Source organism: Silene latifolia, chromosome 5, assembly GCF_048544455.1.
Source record: "Silene latifolia isolate original U9 population chromosome 5, ASM4854445v1, whole genome shotgun sequence".
Taxonomy (NCBI): Eukaryota; Viridiplantae; Streptophyta; class Magnoliopsida; order Caryophyllales; family Caryophyllaceae; genus Silene; species Silene latifolia.
In genome coordinates, this window is record NC_133530.1 from 12,265,807 (window position 1) to 12,287,368 (window position 21,562).

Here is a 21,562-nt window from a genome sequence, read left to right on the forward strand (position 1 = left end):
TTTTACATTCACATTTACGACTCCGTCACAAGCTTGTGAAGGGTCAAATAAAATCAATATGGAAGGATAAAGACAAGTCATTTAATAATTCCTTATGCATTTTACTTTTTGTTTTATCTATCCGTGTAGGTGATATTTGAACTGTTACAAGTGAAATCTATTGTAACGATAACGGTTCACTTTCACTTCCCCAGCGTTATAAAATCATAGCGGTTCACTTTCACTTCCCATCCTAAAACTTCGATCCTATATAAACACTACTAGTTTAGAACCCGTGCAAAGTTGCACGGGTATATATATAACCATTATATAATTTTGTGTTACAATATTTTCTTATTTTAATTGTCTAAACTGGGGTGTATGATGTGCCTTAATCACAAAGTTAACAAACAAAAGATATGAAGAAATCTATACTTACACTGCATCATAGAGCGATGTTATCATAGTCGATGTTTGTAGTAAGCAAGAATTTAAAACTTTAAAAGATATTTACTCCCTATTGAAGACGTGTTATCATAGTCGATGTTTGTATTAAGCAAGAATTTTGCCCTCGCCAAGTTTATTTCCTGTTTAGTGGGATAAACACAGGCGAATAGAAGAATGGCTTCTTTGCATTTACTTCCCTGTTTTGTGGGATAAAATTGAGAGCATCATTCTAGATTTTTTGCGTTTACCTGCCGTTTTGTAAGTTAAGAATGATGCATTTTATGATGTTCTTATGCAAAACAATCTTCATATCCTAGCAAAATTGCTTTAATTGCATTATTTTGATCATCAGTCAATTTTGACTCAAATATTTAAATTTGTGTGGTAATTCAGTTTCTAAAGTTACCTCTTAAAGAAGATCTTGTAATTCTTGTCTAATATTCTCTGTTTCAATTTATGGTCTTTCGACTCATGTTAATGGTTTAATTAGGTTTTCTAATCCATATTCATATGGGTATACCGTATACATATCATCAATTTTTATAGAAGACACGTTATTTTTCAAAGTGCAATTTTCATTAACTTTAATCATTACAATATGTGGAAGAAAAGAAATACGTAACATAAATTACTAATTAATTCTAATAATGGGAGCAATTACATTTTTCTAAGCTAAAAAATGATCATCTTTTGGGCTTCGAGACGTCAACCAACAATGTACCGCTTTAATGCTGAAGTCGAGTGTTGATGAGGAGTAGCTAATGTCATCTTTCAATCTTGTTGGATCCAAAACTCACTCATCGATCTTCATTGTCTATCACATGAAAAATCTGTATTTCACATAGAAGAACAAAATAAACAAATATTATTCTAAATCATGCGGCTCACTTAGTCATATTTGACTAACAATAACTAATGTCATTCATAGTTGAGTTTCATGAAATTAAACTTAACTTATCCGTGGATGACTCACCATTCTTAACCCTAATCACCACTCAAGTACGGTGCCTGACCGTTTCGGATAAGCAAAGCGTGATCATTTACATGATTTCTGGACATGTTACTAACCTGTTGTATTCTGATATCAACATAAAAAGCATGCAAATTAATAAATCATACTCTCCCCGGGAGAGTTAGCCGTGTGTTTACCTTTTAAAAGGTGATCGAGGAGTATTTTAATCAAATGTAAATAAATGATTGGAACGAACGAAGGAAGTAACATGAAACTTTGCTCAATGTTTTTCCAATAAATTCAATGATTTTAACATTTAAAAAAAAACTTTAAACAAATACAAAAAAAGTTGAGATCTAAATAATGTACGTTTGAGAACTTAAATTGACATTTAAGCACTATACAGTATAAATCAATTAGTCCTTAAAAACAATGACATGCAATCAATATAATGATCAAACAACTTACAACTATGTCTTTGTAACCATTCTAAAAAAAACTTATGAGAACTAATAGAATATGGTCATACTAATATAATGGTGAAAGTAAATGATTATTTGCCTTCAAGATTGTTACCAGTTAATCAAATGTAAACTTAAATCGCATTCTAATTTCTACTCTTTTATTTCCCAATTTATTAATTGCCTATTTGCCTTCAAGATTCTTATCAGTTATTCAAATGTAAACTTAAATCGTGTTCTAATTTTTACTCTTTTACTTCTACAGTTAAACTTTCTTTATTGCGATTTTGTAGATCTTATCCAAAAAATTATACACTCTTCCGATGATAAAAGTTAAATAATTTGTTCAAATTATTAATTAATACTTTAAAAAAACTTACCATCAGAATTTGGCAACTGCGGGAAAGAACTAATGCATACTTCTAGCCAAACTTATGGAATCATTGGTAAAAATTAATTATTGGATGAATAACCCTTGTATGACTGTATGATATGATTTTTCAATTTTTCAATAAAATTAATAAAGTTTTAGATGAGGATGAATAAATATATGGAAGAGAAATATACAAAATGACGGCAAATAGGAGATGGATCAGGAGTTAGTGCTTAGTTTAGGTTTTTGTTTTAGAGGAAAAAAATATTTAAGAGATAAAATAAGCCATAGAATACGTGGTAAATATGTAAAGAATCTTTAGATTTTTAATTTTTTGTTAGAGTGTAGGAGTACTTTGCTGTTGGGCGGGAAAAGAAGAAGCGAGAGAGTGACACCTGTACAATTATGTGGGTATTTATTACTGGTAAGTTGTAAACAATTTGTCTTCTAACAACATTTAATAAAAAAAAAATTGTGGGGCCGGGTATCATATTTGTTTGACTTAAGTCAACACCAAGCACCTGATTGCAACACCAACGTGCAACATTACGAATTTATGAAAGAAAAGCGTGCACTTGATTTATTGAGTCACTGGACGTGCCATATGTTCACGGTTGATAAGTGATAACACAACAAGGGTGAGGGTAATCGAGTCAAATTAGCGTCTTGAAGATTACAAAGTCAAATGAGAAGATTATTTTGGGATGGAGAGAGTAAATATTAGAGTAAACGCCAATATTCCAAAGCAAAAGCCTTCCAACAAGGTAATTTCTTCCTAATATTCCGTAGATACATCAGCATTGGTTCTAACTACAACTTTAATGTTGTTTCAAAACGATACCATCAAATACAAAATTATTTACCTACATCCCAAGTATTTGCACCACCAATGAGTCTTGTATGAGACAATCCCATGAGTGACCGTGTGAATCCAACCTTAATACTTGTAGATTATAGGAGTACTAGTTAATGGTTATCCATCCAATACAAGTTTTTGTGTTTGCACCAAAATATACTCGAGCCTCCGAGAACTAGAGACCCGGTCTGTCTAAGTTTATATGAATAGGCCATCAGGTTCGTTGTGAGATCGACATTTCCTTAGCTTCAAGTAATTTGAGATAAGAAGCCTTCTTTTCCTGAAACTCATGCAAGTCTTCACTCCTTTGTTGGGTTATGTAAGTGATGGTGTCCTCCACTAAGCTCAACTCTGCTTTATTATCTTCAATTTGCTGCTGCTTCTTTTCAACATTTCTTCCAAGCTCTTTTATACTACTTGCTGTTTCACAAAATGAGACTAACTGATTTTTCTCTGCAATGATCGGAAAATGCACATCCACTTCCCCGAAAGTGAAATAATGAGTTGCTCAGTAAACTGCATGAATTTCAGGTAAGTGAACACAAGCTTTACTGTAAAATGAAGATTGTAACATTGTCAGAGTGACATGAGAACTGCTTTAACACATTTTACCAGTTTTTATCCAATTGTTCTGCAGAGAATGAAATAGACGGAAATCCCAGGTAGCGAAGAGTAAGCAACATTAAAACATCAAGGTAGCGAAAACATGTAGATTTAGGGGCCACAATCTCAGTAGCCACAATCCCAGGTAGCCACAATCTCAGTAGCCATGCTCTGACAAAAAAAAAAAAAAAAAAAAATCTCAGTAGCCATGAATTACTAAGTTAACTGACTTTTGAGCTATGTTGATTGATTGGTGACGATTTAGGGGCTCGTGGCCAAGGGCAAAGGGGGTCGGTTGGAGTTTGCCATCATAGTATAAGCCCCTAAATACATGATCGGCTGTCAAACACCTAAACACCTGGGGAATACTCCTACAGTCCTACGCCAGTAAGATCCATCCTTAGTTTGAAGGTAAAGGTGTAATGGGAAATGTTGGACTCACAACAAAATGGCGTCATAAAACCCTTTAGGCTTCTGTTTTGTGAGAATAGAAGATCGTTCAGATTTCCATTATCTGTCACTTAGAAACCACCTCTTTGTTACTGCCAGGAAAAACTACTTACAGCCGAGTGACCGACCCCCTCCCTCTTCCCCCGCTTTGAGCAGGAGCCTTCTATATAAGCACAAAGCACTTGTGCAATAATTATGATGATAGGGTGAAGGGAAAAGAGAGAGAACAGAAAATCATACCTGCAGCCTAGTGTAATCATTCCACATCCTCGCACAATTCCTCCATCCAGAGATAACGCACCACCTTTCGCACACCCACAACAATAAGCTTGTAGCATGTCTTCCTTTGTTTCATAGACTTGAAGCTCACCAAAGAGCCGGAAGAATTGAGTTTCCCTAAGACCGTGACCAGCCGATGTCTTAGTGTTTAGATATTTGACAGCTGTCTATCATGTTGACACTTGACAGCAAATCCTAGAAAACATGGTGGAGTTGTTCCATCGGGTAAACTAGGGTTGGGTAAAGACAGTCTTTTCTGAGAATCGTCCTCAACGAGCCTACCCGGAAACGCCCTGCAAAAGGAATATTTTTACTTCTAAGGTATCAAGCTGATTCTCATTTGAAGACATAAAATTATGCACATGCGTAGGGATCTTTCACCAGAATGCACAGCAAAATATAGTTTTAAAAAGGCTTGACAATATACATCGGATAATGTTGACTTGCCTTGTATCTTCAAGACATATAAATAAGTCACTGCCTCGGATACATGTCCCAAGTTCTGAAGCTAAGGACTTAAGCTCAAGTTCATACTTCCCAGGCGTCCTTATAACAGCATTTGAGTGACAAACAACTGCCAACATTTGTTCTTCTCCTAAGTATACAGCGAATGAACTGCACACGCAAATGAATATACAATAAGTATTCAGCTCAGATTGTATTGTCACATTTGACTTTGGAAATCAAGCAGTGTCATATAATGTCAACTTTGATAAACATTTTCTCACAATGCAAATAGCTACACCTTTAATAAAAAATGATGTGACAAAGTTGTTTCGAAGAATCAAACATGCCAAAATTTAGATAGTTGTCATATTTTGGAGAAATTAATGGTCAAAGTTAACATTGGTTGACCACAAAAAATAGGAATATAAAAATGGTATTGAGGTAGTAGTGTAGTACATCACAGATTTGCTGCACAATTGTCCAGAATAATTCATCAAAAGGAAGAATCACATCACGGACTAAGGTTGTGAGTCGGAGCAGTCCCAATTAGAGCAACTAATCCTACCATGTCATCCATAAACATTTGAGTACCGACTACCGATCCCTCAAAGGCGAATGTCTTGAAACGGATCTGTAAAAAGCTGCTGCTGACTCAAACTTGCTCTCTATTTTCTCCACCACAGCCACTTCTAGAGACATGCAGTCTGCCATTGATAGTGGCACTGGTTCTAATGAAGCTAAAAAATATTCAGGGTCACAGGCAATGAATCAAAAGGGTTGTTTTTCCAGTAAAAGATTCAAGCTTTTAAAAATAAAAGTTTCTACCCTCTAATTGCTAAAAGTGGCCTGACAAATGGGACTATCCAGTGGGGTAAGGGGCTTATGCACTTCAAGTTGGGGAATTTATGGTACATGTCAGCTCAGGTAAACGTCGAGTTTTCTGATCATGTTTACTAATCATTTGCCAATTGTTATGGACATAAACTCAGGATTAATTTCGAAGTAGTCATTTTTGGTCAATTCAGGTCATGTATGATCAGGTAATAGCAGCAACAACAACAACAACAACAACAACATCAGAGCCTTAATCCCAAAATGATTTGGGGTCGGCTGACATGAATCATCTTTTCGAACCGTCTATGGGTGAACGCACGCCTCAAAATGCGAATAAAAAAGGGAAGATGAAAAACAAAAAGGAAGAACGAAAATGTAATGGAAAGTCAAGGTGAACTTAGGGGTTTTAAAATCGAATTCCGTCTTTCTTTTATAAAAAAACTTAAAATTTAAATCGCGAGAAAAGATTAAAACGATTTTTAAAAACCGAAATAGAGTTAAGGATCCGGAATTAACCAGGTAAAATCTATAAGAAAGTGGTTGGTGAAAAAGTGTAATAAAGGGAGGAAAAATAAATAAATTAATTTCTTTAAATTAAATAAAAAAACACTAAATCTGTCAAAAAACATCAAATACTAAAAATCCACATGTATCCTTTCCCTCCATTGTGCCCTCTCCGTCACCATACTCTCCTCAAGCCCCAAAACTCTCATATCGTGCTCTATCACTCTCAACCAGGTAATAGCAGCATCTTTTAAAATAAAGCAGACCTTGTACCTGCAACAGCATCTTTGCAAATCAAGTCCTCGATTACATTTTTGCGTGACTGATAGTATTGCAGCTGATCTTCATGGTCTTTGATGATAGATGAACCATCTCAACCAAAACCTTAAGGTGATGGTTGAGGCCCAACTATTATAAATATTCCTATTACGCTCCCTCACTCTATTATAAATATTCCTATTACGCTCCCTCACTCAAATGCCCGTTGGGCTTGAAGAGTGGTTAGTTGTGCACCGGCTCCCCGTACCGTACCTTCGGTCACACTGGCTCTGATACCATGATAGATGAACCATCTCAACCAAAACCTTAAGGTGATGGTTGAGGCCCAACTATTATAAATATTCCTATTATTTGATACGCAAACCACAAACGTGTATCTTTTCAGCATCCTGAAGGAGTGCCAAAAATCAGACTATTAAAATTGCAGTACAAGAACAATTTATGACCACCAAATAACAAAGATCAACCAAATAAGACCATAATACTGATTCTATCCATTGATTTCCGGAAGCATATCCTAGATAGATCAGTAAATTCGAGGTTAAAAAGGATTCCGGCATACATCTAACTCAAATAGCAGTGATTTGGCTGTACAACCTGGGGTAAAAGGATCTACACAGGTAACCTTTGATTCAGGAGATTTAAACATGTGATCAACTGATCATCATGCTTGTCATTTGAACCATAATGCTTCATCGGAGTTTTTGTAAGGATTGGCTGTGAAAGAGAAGATAAATAAGTAACATGGTCCTCATACACAGAAATTTTTTGACGAAAGAACATATTACAGTCGAACTCATCTTCAAATGGAATAGAGAATTAGCTTAAACATGTTTTTGGAATCTTCCTGCTGGTTATCTGACAATATTCTCTCAGTTGAACTCTCAAACTGATTAATTGGAGGATGATCCATGAAACTGCCAACAAACTTTTCAGATGCCTTCTCTGGATCTGAAGTTCGGGAAGGAAATGAAAATGCACGTTCCTGTGAAGGTTGTTTGTAAACCTGTATACATAATGCTCTAGTTAACTACAACCACATCCCAATTCACAATCTTCTTACACCAACATTGAACACAAGCAGATCTCCGAACATCACATCTAATTTGTTCCTTAATTTTTGTGCAAAATGAGCCATATATTTATCCACGACAAAAGTGTACCTTTTTGTCCTGAACCTTTGATGCAGTCCTGGTTGCTATGACATTAGAAACTGGAACAGGAACGAGCCTCTCATTTGAAAATCGGTTTATGAAATCATCACTCTCCTTTGAAGCTTGAAGATCACAAGGGAGGTCACCCGTTGCATCTGCTGCTGTGAAACAGCAATCTGGGAAAGCAAAGTAGGACAATTAAACAGTAAATAACAGTGTAAGCATTTAAATATAGGAACATTTAGGTCCGTTAGAGACGGTCGAAAATTAATATAATGTGAGACTAACCAATTTGGCTAAAAATACTACCTATAAAAGCATATACCCATTAACACGCTAAAAACTGAAATTGTCAACGAGTGGTACTCAACTATTCAAGACTTGGATCAAAAAGCCGCCGGTATCAGAATTGTCCATATATCTCCATGTACACTAGAAGGAAACAAATTACTTCAATACATGAATGTCAGTCAATATCAGGTAACGTGCAACTCTTCTTTAGTTTTGAACTAATTGTTAGGATCTTAAATAGCAGAGCTCCAACATAAACATATATTTTGATATTTATTCATGAGAACTGTCCATTGCACACAGAATCATTGAACAATTAATAAGCTTTAACTCTAACAAGACCCTTCACACTGGTTTCCTTGGCCAAAGCTATTGAAAACAAATCTGGTCTGGAACTGATAGGATACTCAAGCATATCGTCATGATTCCTGTACTATCATGCAAGTTTCTCTATTATTCTCATTGCGTCTAAAATACTGCCATTTAAAATTTAAAAGTACAGTTCTAAATCGAGTGAAAGCCATTGTGCGAACAGATGACTGGAAATGTACATGGAATGACTGTAGTACCTTGCGCTTTTGACCGAGACCATCCACGAAACAGAACCCATGAATTGAACTTGCAGCTCGCGGGTTATGACCTCACCTCTATTGGCTGTCATCGCCTATGATCGTCTCAGATCCTCCCTTTTTGGCCCCTCTCCTAGATCCTGTATACTTTTCGCCTATGTCCCAACCTAAGACACACCGTCTACCTCTCCCCCTACTGCCCTTAGCAGCTCGACCTATATATGAGGGTAGCTGGGGATGAAGCGTCCTCATAGATTGTGGTAGATCTCCTAGCAATCTAGCATCACTGGATCTTCAACATCCTCGTACTGAGGTGGATTGCCTGATCTGAGGAAAATATCGTAATACATTATTAACAGAATATCAAAATATTTTACTAATTCACGTGACGTATTTGAAAAGTAGAACCTTGCTGTGGGCAATGCACCACTCTCATCTGCCACGTTCATCAAGTAAGGATGCGAATGTGTAGTAAACCACTCCATATATCCATCAACCGTAGCATAGGGTGGGTAAGCCAAAAATGATAACCTATCTGGATGTGCCTTGTGGTCCCTCCAACTACACCATGTATGGTCCAAAAAAACACCATTAAATTGCACATCATAGGCAATGGACTTTACTGGACGATAAGCCTTGTCCGGTTGCGCCATGGGGGCAGGGATGATCTGCACGTAACCAAACTGTCGAAGACATCGGTCTGGCTGGTAGGGCTCAAGAATATCAATAAATCTCACCAAACCAGTATACAAACTACGAGGGTGGTCAGTCTTGGGGGGTCTAGAGTAGGGTGTCCAAGCCAACATCTCCACCGACATCCTATCTAACTGCAGTCGATAGGACTGCAAAGCGTTCTTCGAGTCAGCCCGTGTGATCGCACTAGTAGACCAAAAAGCCGCTCTCGGTGCACCAGGAGCAGCAGCCGATGTATTTAGGGCGGTCGGCCGGAAAGGGGGAAAGTACTCAAAGATCCAAGTCTGCAACAAGGTCAAACAACCACACAACCCACGACAATCAGCCCTCGTCGCAATCCCCAACTGCCTATATAGATAAGCAAGTGTGCCGGCACCCCAAGCGTACTCTCTAACACTCCCAACATCTCTAAGCATAGGGAATGTGTTCGTCCGAACCCTATCACTCGATTTATCTACAAATAAAGTAGACCCCAATAAAATAATCATATAACCCTGAGCCTCTGACACTGCTCCCCGCGCGTCGCCCTCCACCAACACCTTCAAAGCTTTATTCAAAATCAAATTTCCCTTACATATCTTCGCGTCCTTATCCGCTCCCCATTGCTGTGCAAGCTCAGACTCTGTCATCCCCAACAACTCGGTCATGCCAATCACAGGATGCGCAAGATCATCAACCGGTATGCTACATGGACGCCCGTCAATGGGAATCCCAAGAATCTCCTCAACATCGTGCAATAAAATAGTCATCTCACCCCACGGCATGTGAAATGTGTTGGTATCTGGCTGCCACCTCTCAATAAAAGCACACAACAAAGGCATGTTCAAGTGTTTATGCATAAGGTCGGTCAAGTGACTAAGCCCCGACTCCTCAACCATCTGCCGAACCTCATTCGACATTTTCCACTTACGAAGCTCGGCCAACGATCGATCCCTAGTATACTTGGTCAAGAGCTTACGCTCCAACTCAGGGTGACTCCACAAAAGGTAAGCTATGTGTCCCGCAAAACTTGGAATCACATCATGCAACAATGGACCTCCAGGTGCTGGACCTCGCAACAGCCAAGTAAAATCCTTCCCTCTAGCCCTTATTTTTCTCCTAGGCTCTACTACCGAGTTACTGGAACCCTCAACATAAGTCTCAAACCTACCATTCTTCCCTCGCCTAACTTGTAACGTAGAAGGTACCTCCTTTCTACCTGACTCTTCATTAGGGGCCTCCTCATCACCCGAATCCTCATCAACCACCTCATCCTCGGACACACAATGAAACTGTTCCTGTTTCTGTTCCAGAAGCTCCCTCTCGTACTGGTCGTACTCCTCGGCAAATAAATCTGGCTGAATAGGAATGGACGCTTCTTTCGACCCGTTATTTGTATCTCTGTCCCTCAAATTAACCTTTGCAGGACTATAAGAAGTATGGAGTCTAGGTCTACGATCATCATTATCAGACAGCTGGAAAGTAACCCAAATAATTTTTTTAAAAAGAATTATTTAAATAATTAATTATTAATTTCAATTACACATTCAAAAATGTAGAAATTTTAATAAATTAAAATCAATCATTGAAATAATATAAGAAAATCAATTCAACGCTCATAGTATAGTCCCGGTTCTGGATCGGCGAACACCCCTATCTACAATGATCCTTGACATTACACATTTACACTGGACTAAATTGGTTTCACAAAGTTTCATGATACAAGTTATTATACATCAGTCTTGGGTCAGGATAACCTCAACTCAATCCCACAGTTGGGCAAGATAGAGACTTGACACCTGAGGGGATGGGTTCCGTAAAATCTCAGCTCTTTTGCAACTATACATGACTTCTACAAGCGATGCCAGAAACAAACCAGACATGACAAACCACATAAAACTCGCACCAAACATGAAAGGAAAAACGAGCATCGCTATTTCGCTTCTCCAGCAGCGATGACAGTTCATCATCGTGGAGACTGTCTATCTCAGCCTGCTGTCTGGAGTTGATGCTGCCAATATGAAACAATTGTGGTTCAATACTTATATACTACATAAAATATTGCTCGTGTTGGAAACACCAAGAAACTAGTGTCAGAGAATTATTTGTCAACTACTGCTATTACTTTGGCTTCATTGAAAATGGAATTTGCATGCATATATGTAGCAACGGGTTAAAACTGTTGGAGAATAATTAGCCAAATTATTCTACTGCCTTTTGTTAATATTTTGTAATCTTAGTCAAAGATTGTATTTATCTCTTCCTCTTAACTAGGAAACTAATCCCATGACTTTAGGCTTAGGTTAACCTCTTGTACTATATAACTATGTACCTTGCTCATTGTTAATCATCAATCAATTCATATAACTTACATGGTATCAGGAGAAAGGTTCGACCTCCGTACCAAACCCTAAAAATTTTTCCCTTTTTCACTTTTCTATTTCCAACGTTTCCTTCATGTCTGGAAACACAATCCCAAACAACGCCGAGCCGTCCAAACCGCTCGTGCTCTTAAACACTCACGCTGTCACCAAATTTGACGGCTCCAACTACCAACAATGGCGCCTTCAATTCGAAGCACTGTTGCAAGGCTACGGTTTGTCATCCTTTGTTGATGGCACACCTCCTCCATCTCAACTTCTAGAAGAAAAAGACAAGCAACCCGTCTCAAATCCGGCATTCCAAACTTGGTTTCGGCAGGACAGACTTCTATTCGGTGCTGTGGCTAGTACCCTTGCTCCACCCATTAGCCCTATCTTGAACCGATTAACCACCACAAAAGAAGCGTGGGACACCCTTGCGGCCTCCTATGCTCGACCCTCTCGTGGCCACATCAAACAACTCCGCCACAAACTCAAAACCACCACCAAAAACTCCTCCTCTATCACCGAGTATATGAACAAGATTAAGGCCATTGTCGACGATCTTGCTCTCCTCGGCACTGTCCTCTCTCAAGAGGATATCACTGACCACATTATTGATGGACTGCCCTCATCATATCAGTCCGTCATTGATGCGGTCAATGCCCGAGATACCCCGATTAGTTTCTCTGAATTTCATGAGAAATTGATCCGTCAAGAACTCATTATCCAACAAACTGAAACCTCCCAAACAACCACCTTCAACCCAATAGCCCACCCCACCTATACCCGAACTCCCGCTGCCTCATCTCACTCTGCCCCACGAACCCCTGCCACCACCCAAACTGTCACACCTCCCAACCAAAACCCGAAAAACCCCTTCCGTGGCAAGTGCCAATGGTGCCATGTCCAAGGCCACACCTTATCCTACTGTCCCATATTTAAGGCCTTGTACCCCGACATTCGTGTCCCCCCTTATCCACGGAACACCACCTCCCAAACCCCTGCTCAAGCCAACCCTACGGTCCTCACTCCCCCACCAGTTCAGTCCCCATGGCTCCTTGACAGCGGAGCCTCCCACCACGTCACCGCTGACCTTGCTAATCTCGCCCTTCACTCACCCTATGATGGAACCGATGAGATAGTCATTGGTGATGGTTCGGGACTACCCATCTCGAATTCCGGTTCTGTTTCCTTACCCTATTCTTCCACTGCCTCTTTCACTTTAAAGAATGTTTTACATGTCCCAAAAATGCACAAAAACATAATTTCTGTTTCACAATTTTGCGCCGACAACAACGTCGTTATTAACTTTACTTCTCATTCCTTCATTGTGCAGGCATGTGATTCCGGTGCCATACTCTTCACCGGCCCAGCAAAGGAAGGAGTTTACTACTGGCCCACGTCCTCGTCTCCGCAAGTCCACACCATCTCCATTCACAAGGCTGACCTCCATCATCGTCTTGGTCATCCTCATTTAGCTGTTTTTAATCACATTGTTTCCCGTCTAAACATTAAAATTTCTCAGTCAAATAATAATTGTGATGCATGTTCTATTTACAAAAGTCATAAATTGCCTTTCTCTACTTCCTCGCTCACTAGTCAGTTTCCTCTTGAAGTAGTTTTTAGCGATTTATGGACGTCTCCGATACATTCATTTGATGACTACAAATACTATGTTATATTTGTCGATCACTTCACTAAATTCACATGGCTCTTTCCACTAAAGAAAAAATCCGACACTTATCGCATATTCTTCAACTTTAAAGCGTTCGTCGAAAAACAATTCTCTCGCCCTTTACTCACCCTATACTCGGACAATGGAGGTGAATTCGAGAAAATCAAAACTGACCTCGCCACCTCCGGAGTCCAACATCTCACCTCACCTCCTCACACTCCCGAACACAACGGTTTTGCGGAACGACGACATCGCCATATAGTGGACACCGGCCTTGCTCTCTTATCACATGCCTCTATGCCCATTAGCTACTGGTCAGTCGCCTTTCAAACTGCTGTCTACCTAATTAACCGTCTCCCCACCCCCTCCCTCAACAACGAGTCACCCTATTTCCGCCTTTTTCAAAACCCGCCCAAATATCACAACCTCCATAACTTTGGTAGCTTATGCTACCCTTGGTTGCGTCCGTATACTCATCACAAGCTTGACCCACGATCCATAGCTTGCGTATTTATAGGTTACTCACCCACACAGCACGCCTACATGTGTCTTGACCCAACTACTCATCGAATTTATGTCTCGCGCCATGTTCGATTTGTAGAAAATACCTACCCCTTTGCAGCCAAACCCGCTACCACTTCCCTGCCAACCTCAGACTCGTGGTGTCAAGTCGACATCCCTCTCCTATCCACCACACCACCACCTCCTCAAAACACACCCACCCCTCCTCCTTCACCTCATTCCGCTGCCACCAGTCCCACTGAACCCCAAACACCTCAAACTCGTCCTCCCATAACTAAAGTCTACCAACGCCGCCCCACTGCCCAGCCCGTATCACCCACTCCTTCCTCACCATCCACGGACTCCCCTCCACAAACTACCTCCCCATCGAACACTCCTCCCAACACACCACCACCCCCTCCCCATACCCATGCCACTCGTGCCTCCCATAACATTTTTAAACCCATTAATAAATTGAACCTTTCAGCTCAATTACAACCAACCGAACCAACCACCGCAAAACAAGCCCTCCTTCAACCCATTTGGCGAGCTGCTATGGAGACCCAATTCAATGCACTCCTCGCCAATGACACGTGGGAGCTTGTTCCCCCCTCATCCGATCAAAATATTGTCGGTTGTAAGTGGGTCTTTCGAACCAAATACAACCCCGATGGTACTATCCACAAACACAAGGCCCGCCTTGTTGCCAAAGGCTTTCACCAACGACCTGGGCTCGACTATACTGAAACCTTCAGCCCGGTTGTCAAACCCACCACAGTCCGTCTGTTGTTAAGTCTCGCCGTTACCAAGAATTGGTCCCTACGCCAGCTTGACATCAATGATGCTTTCCTTCAAGGCACACTCGCCGATACGGTTTATATGGCTCAGCCCCAAGGCTTTGTAGATTCAAAAAATCCGTCCTATGTTTGTCGCCTCAAGAAAGCTATTTACGGACTAAAGCAGGCCCCCCGGGCCTGGTATACTGAGCTTCGCTCATATCTCCTTGCTGCGGGGTTTCACAACTCCGTCTCCGACACATCACTGTTTATTCTCAATGATACTTATGACCTGTTTGTTCTTGTCTATGTAGATGACATCATTGTGACAGGTTCTAGCTCGTCTCGTGTCGACTCCTTCATTCAGGCTCTTTCCAAGCGGTTCTCCCTGAAAGACCTTGGTCCCCTTGCTTATTTTCTAGGTGTTGAAGTCCAACCGTGTCCTCAAGGCTTGTTTCTCACCCAACAAAAGTACACGGCTGATCTTCTTGCTCGCGCTACCATGTCTGATGCCAAGCCGTGTCCCACACCTATGGATTCCTCGATGAAGCTTCGTCTTCGTGATGGTCCTCTGTTCGAAAATCCCACTGAATTTCGCACTCTTGTGGGCAGTCTTCAATACCTGTCACTTACACGGCCTGACATTGCTTTTGCCGTTGGGAAGCTCTCTCAATTTATGCACCAACCCACTACGTGTCACTGGTCCGCTCTAAAACGCCTCTTACGCTACCTGGCTGGCACACCTTCCCATGGCATTCTCCTATATCGTGACACACCCCTTAGCCTCCACGCATATTCCGATTCTGATTGGGGTGGTAATAATGATGATCTCACCTCCACTGGAGCTTATATTGTCTATCTCGGCAAGACCCCGATCTCCTGGAGCTCCAAAAAGCTCCGTACTGTTGCTCGCTCTTCCACGGAAGCCGAGTATCGCACAATTGCTAATGCTATGGCTGAACTTATCTGGCTCGGTCACCTTCTACAGGAGCTGCACATTACACTTCCATCGGTCCCGGTTGTATACTGTGACAATCTTGGCGCCACTAATCTCAGCTCCAACCCGGTCTTCCACTCTCGAATGAAACATGTGGCCATTGATTACCATTTTATTCGCGAGCGAGTCCAATCTGGTCTCATGCGTGTCACTCCTATTGCCAATGATGATCAGCTTGCCGATGCCCTTACGAAGCCTCTACCCCGGTCTCGCTTCAACATGCTACTGTCCAAGATCGGTCTCTCGTCCCGGCCGTCCGTCTTGCGGGGGGATGTTGGAGAATAATTAGCCAAATTATTCTACTGCCTTTTGTTAATATTTTGTAATCTTAGTCAAAGATTGTATTTATCTCTTCCTCTTAACTAGGAAACTAATCCCATGACTTTAGGCTTAGGTTAACCTCTTGTACTATATAACTATGTACCTTGCTCATTGTTAATCATCAATCAATTCATATAACTTACAAAAACTGAATTGTCGAATAAAGGTAATAAGTAATAACCAACTGTATTTAGCCCATTGTTTCATCCATGCGAACGACACAGAATATATAGAGGGATTTACCTTAGTCATGACAGATGAGCTGTCCGTAAGAAACTTGGGGAAATCTTGCTTCCGCAATTGGAAGTTATATTTTTCATGATCCAATAATGATTGTTCTCTCAAGATATCCTCTTGAAGTCTCTCCTTTTCCCATTTCCTTTGCTTGAGCTGGTTCTCAAGCTCATGATGTCTTTCAGAAAGTCGATGACTTAGAGAGCTTATTGGGAACCTTACACTTACGTCCTCTCTTTCACAGAAAGGGTGAAAAAAGTTAGAGCAACAAGTAATTAGTAAAGTTCATATCAAAATTACACTAGCTAGAAAATGAAAAGCTTTATTTCCAAATAAAAATGCAAGAGATATAGGCAATGGAAGAATTTAGTTTTGGCGGCAAGCCTCCCGCTATTGCAAAGTTTTCATGGTCATGTACATTTTAATATAGAAAAATCACTTGGCTCTCCTTGACTCAATGGTTGAGCGGTGAATGTTTTAACTTAAGCACAATGGTTCAAATTGATCCTCCTTATATTTCTGCCCAAGATCCGCGACTAGATCTATGTAATGCATAACTAGGTCAAAAAGTGGCTTACTTTAAAGGAGGCATAAAAAAAACTCCTCCCGTCCCACTCATTTGTTTATTTTTTTTTTATTCTTTGGGAGGGTTATTTTAATCAAAGGTAAACAAAAGGGTTGGACCGGGGGAGTAAAAAGGATAAAATGTATGAACACGTATAGGATCCAAATAATACTTGAACAAGTACCTGGTACCGAGGGAGAAGACACCATCAGCCCTGATCATCCCACCATCTAAAGAAACAGCTCCCTCAATGATGCACGGAAGAGCAAGAAGCATCTCAGCTCTAGTTTTGTACACTTGAAGGCGTGAGAAGAGATTATAGAATAATGTTTCCCTAAGGCCGCAACCGCTAGACGTCAAACAAACTAAATGGGCTCTATCTACGTGGACCATATTTACGGCAAAGCCAAGAAAACCAGCTGGAATGTCACTGTTCGGCAGTCTTGGGTTTGGAATATCAAGTATCCTTTGGGGATCATCTGCTACTATTTCACCTGGATATGGCCTGCATAAAGGAAAATGTTAGAAAAACTGAATACCCAAGATCGGCTTATGGTAAAGTTCACGAAACCATGCCTTAAATTTTCAAGGCACATAACCAGAAATCGGCCCTCCAAAGTTTGCCCAACAGACGCTCCAAGTGCATAAATACCAGAAAATTTGTTCACAGCTCCTTCATAATCGTACGTTTCCAGATATTTGATGCCGTCGCAAGTCTTACAGACAATCGCAAGCATTGCCGGCAAACCTAGGTACTCGGAAAAAAGCCTGGGACGACATGCCACAACAAGATGAAAATGAGAAAGATCAGACAGACTAAAAGCTGCTTTTATCAAGAGTTCAAGACCATGCTTCAATTGCAATTTATTTTACTGTCAAATTCATCTATCATTTTCTACTATTTGACTCAACAAATTTTGCATACATGCTACCTGCTGAGATTATCATCGTTAACTTTCCCCAGCATAGCAACAACCCCAAGAAGTTCTTGGGACAATGTAGGATTAGAAAATTGTATACCATGGCGGCTTTTGAGCAAGCAAAAAATACCAGCTGCAGATTTTTCATGCTTCAAGATTTGCTCAACAGTTTCCTCCTCACTATGACCACGGGAAGAATCATCTTCTTCTGTGTTGGACAAATCTGAGGAAAGGGACTTACCAAGGCTGACTACAAAAGCGGAAAATTAAGTTTCATTAGATATGAACACAAAATCACAAGGTGATAAATCAACACCATAAATACTCAAGTCTTCCCTAAGAATGTACACTAAAAAGGCCCAACCATCTTCCTCATATAACAATGTTTGCACAATTGCACGGGAAAAAATAAAATCTAAACACGGTGAACCCTGGAAAGAAAACAAGAGTTAACAAGGTCAATGGGATTCCACTGACTGTGACGCAGGAAACTTACGAAACAACAAAAGCAAATTACAGTCTGTCTCACAACTCACGAGTACATACGTGTTACATATGCCGACAACAGACTGTCAGAAAGAGAAATATGAATAATTTTATTATTTCCGTAAAGGGGACAAGAGTTCCACTTAGACAAATCTCACCTAAGCCTAAATGTAATAGTGCAGACGGAGATTGTAAATGCCAGTATTACTTCACGAGAGGGGCAGTTCTTTCAAGAAGTAAACATAAGTTTTCAAAGTTTATTCAAGAGAAGTGAAAGAATTCAGGAAATCTCTCAATACCATGTCAGAATAATTTTTGTTGTAAAAAGCAAGGAAACATGAAAATTAAGATGTTGCTGTGGATGCACAGCCGAAACTTTTTATGAACAAACTACAAAGAGTCGGTGCATGGGTTTATTCAGTGTTCAACAGCCCTTTGAAACGGCAAAAAAGCTGCATCGTATGTTTTCTATAGAATGACTGATAGTAGACTGTCCTGCATCACCGAAATCGCAATCAAAGTGTCAACTTAGAAACAAGTCTTCTAGTCTACTTTCTGTCTCACACAATCAGGTTATACTCATGCATCTTCCATTAATCTTCTCGTAGTAGATTTAAGCAAGGTCGCATATTGCCAGAGCAGAAACTAAATATACCTTGCAAATCAAGAATGGTATCATCCAGCTGATTTTTCTGAGCATTCAGAAATTTCAAATTATCCTCGTGCTGTCTCATTTTAGAACCAGTCTTCTCCAGTTCATCTTGCATTTTCTGCACATTAAAAGCCAACAAAAAACATTGAATAACATTCCAATTTGAGTGACCGTTAAATAGGCAAATATTATCATTTTAGATTTTAAAAAGGGCTAACATGTAAAGGAGTAAACGCTACTGATAATGTGGCAAAGAGAGTGTGATTACAAACGAACTAGAAGAAAAAGAATATGGAAATTTCCTTAGTAGTACTCCTTGCTAGCTACGCCTTATCTGCAAGGCACATGTTGTTTTGGCCAATGCCTCACTAAGCCTTTAACTTACAGTAGGGTGTGTAATGTGATAGTAATACATGATCAACATGAGCTACTAATAAAATTCACCGTCAATTGAGGTACCAAAGACAGCACCAACCTTTGAACTAGCTATTAAAGAATTTGCATAAGGAGCTCCATTGGATCCTTCATTTCCGTTTTTCGCATTAGATTTATTCGGATCTGTATGTTTTACAGACTCGACATCATGGACAACTGGTGTGTTTGAATTGATTGGAATCTGTCAAAAGAGAAGAAACAAGTGAATGATTAGCAACATCATAAGCACTAGCCTAACAATTAGATATTTAACTTACGACAATAACTATGTCGAAGTACTTCAAGTTCAGCCACAACACAATCTACAAATACCCAAAAAAAAAACATTATTTCGCAGATCATGTACACAGCTAGTTTGAACCTTCAACTCTATGAGGCAAGCTGTTCACTTTCCACTCCGACCAAAAAATTTGCTAATGTGTAATGTATTGCCGTCGAAGAATAGCGAGTTCAACAAAAATTGCACCGGCAATCTAAGCTTTCAATCTATTTAGTAAGCTAAAAAAACAAACAATCATCCCATATTGCTCTCAATAAGTCTCTCTTAAGACGGGCATATCCGTCATCCCACTTGCATAGATGAGACAAGTTTTTTTGCAAATCTCTACATTTTGTTTTTGTTTTATCTATCCTATTTGACCAGTTTCACAAGAACTTGTGGACTGCCGTAGTTAAGCAACCATTACTCCCTCCAAGGTAATTTAATTTTCTTTATGAGGTACCATAGATATCTTTATCATTTCTTCGGAAATTATTCCAAAATAGAAAGTAGGATAATATAAATGGGATAGAGCAAGTATTATCCATTTCAACAAATTCCAACAAATGTGAGACAGCATTACAACTTGAGTAATGCATACTTCATCATTCTAACATTCTCGTCTCACAATCACACAAATCACCCCACATCTTAATTATTTGTTTACCTTTAATTAAGTATGTGTAATTAAGTATCCGTCACAAGGAACAAAAATATATAAACAAATAATCGGCACACACAAAGTTGCATTCATAGTGCTTGGTTGGATGTCAGATGGATCATGCAAAATGTACGTTATTACTCGGTATATCCCTCCCTACTAAGAAAAAAGTGATCATTTTATAGTAAAAAATGACGAATTTATGTTAAAAAGTGACCCCGGTCATTTTTGAAAAACATTAGGTAGTCAGTCCTTTTTAATTCAAAATGATCAATTTGAAATTTCTAAATGTGCAGAAAATGCAAGATGAACTAGGGAAGAGTGTGTCTAAAACAGGGCCGTCTTGGACTTTTCGGGGCCCCTGTGCGAAAATTCAAAATGAGGCCCCTGAAGTTGTTCGGAAGCGAAAATTTTCTTAGTTTTATATAAATCTTATTTTGCACATATCGTGAAACAAAACGTAAATTTTATTGTAAAGTCAATTTCGTAATAAATTAAACATTTAAAACCATATAAGAATATAAATTTATTAGTTATTTAATTTCGTGAGCCAATTTGAAAGTCGTCTCCCAATTTTTTGGGTATTATTCAAGTGAAATTTTACTCATTATAAATTATTTTAAATTGAGTTGAATTTTAAGAAGTACAAAATGAGTAATTGAACGTCCTAATGCAAGCAAAATAAAAGATCTTCTAGCGCATTATGTGAGCCCAACTGTAAAAATGCAAGCAAAGTAAAAAATTGGAGAGGTGCAAGAATCGAACACGTGACTTAAGGATTGGAAGGCAAAATACAAACCATTGACACACAGTACTTTCCATGTTCTAATAATGCGCTAGATTTACTTATGATTTATATGTGTTTTTGGGCCAAAAATTTGGGGCCCTGTACAGCCGCACGGGCTGCACGGGCTGAAAGACGGGCCTGGTCTAAAATGGACACTTTTCTTCACGGGTCCATTTTTTACAAACGTCTTGTTTTTGTAAAAAATGGACACATTAAACCTAAATAATTGATTCAATCAAAAAACGTAACTATACTCGCTATAAGACCATCCTATAGACCTATAGTTCATCTTGCATTTTCTGCAACTTCATTTTTCACTTCTTGTATTTTTAAAAGCTCTCGTATTCTTATTCTTGGTCTTTGTGTCAAAAAGAAATTAATCGGAGTGAAAAGAGTAATAGTTAACTAAAATGACTAAGACGAAGGGACTATAAACATACTGAAGAACACAAAATCTCATACTATCCGTCTTAAGCTTAAAGAAGGGGTCGATCGGCCTTATAACTCTTAAATGAGAATTTGTGAAGATAAAAATTGCGCTACAATCACAGTGTGAGAAGACAAGTAAAAACATAATGGTAAATAAACATGCATGCAGGACAAGAGTGAAGAAACGATGAAAAATGGAGGAGAGAGAAACTTGCCGGTGAATTCGTCGGAAACATTTTTACTGCCGATGACGTCACTCAGTTACTCAATCTTTCTCTTATATTCTGACTGGGTAATTTATCTCACTAGATTTTCAATGGAAGTGAAAAAGTGATACAACTGTGAATTGAC

General features: G+C 39.5%; 2 protein-coding genes and 1 long non-coding RNA gene across 5 annotated transcripts in view; all 3 read right to left on the reverse strand.

Annotated features, from left to right (window-relative positions):
• Positions 1 to 983: 983 nt before the first annotated feature.
• LOC141655905 (uncharacterized) lies at positions 984 to 2,542 on the reverse strand. 2 transcript variants are annotated; one of them, XR_012548233.1, is made up of 3 exons: positions 2,220 to 2,535; positions 1,400 to 1,504; positions 984 to 1,256 (listed from the first exon to the last, which is right to left on the reverse strand). It is a non-coding gene; the product is annotated as an uncharacterized LOC141655905 (long non-coding RNA). The 2 variants fall into 2 exon arrangements; XR_012548234.1 differs by lacking the exon at positions 1,400 to 1,504 and having other exon boundaries at positions 2,220 to 2,542.
• Positions 2,543 to 2,765: 223 nt separating this feature from the next.
• The window catches only part of LOC141656728 (structural maintenance of chromosomes flexible hinge domain-containing protein GMI1), a 43,758-nt gene continuing 24,961 nt past the window's right edge, over positions 2,766 to 21,562 (reverse strand). The window contains exon 40 of the mRNA XM_074463739.1: positions 2,766 to 3,174. The gene's annotated coding sequence lies outside the window, so the exon portion shown is untranslated. The remainder of the gene's footprint in view (positions 3,175 to 21,562) is intronic.
• LOC141656729 (protein DEFECTIVE IN MERISTEM SILENCING 3-like) lies at positions 8,479 to 21,540 on the reverse strand. 2 transcript variants are annotated; one of them, XM_074463740.1, is made up of 9 exons: positions 21,427 to 21,535; positions 19,116 to 19,256; positions 18,644 to 18,758; positions 17,515 to 17,752; positions 17,159 to 17,350; positions 16,767 to 17,087; positions 16,027 to 16,252; positions 8,887 to 10,625; positions 8,479 to 8,805 (listed from the first exon to the last, which is right to left on the reverse strand). In XM_074463740.1, exons 1-9 carry the CDS (start codon positions 21,445 to 21,447, stop codon positions 8,748 to 8,750), a joined length of 3,051 nt encoding a protein of 1,016 aa, XP_074319841.1. In that variant the 5' UTR covers positions 21,448 to 21,535; the 3' UTR covers positions 8,479 to 8,747. The 2 variants fall into 2 exon arrangements, with proteins under 2 accessions (XP_074319841.1, XP_074319842.1); XM_074463741.1 differs by lacking the exons at positions 8,479 to 8,805; positions 8,887 to 10,625 and adding an exon at positions 10,700 to 11,161 and having other exon boundaries at positions 21,427 to 21,540.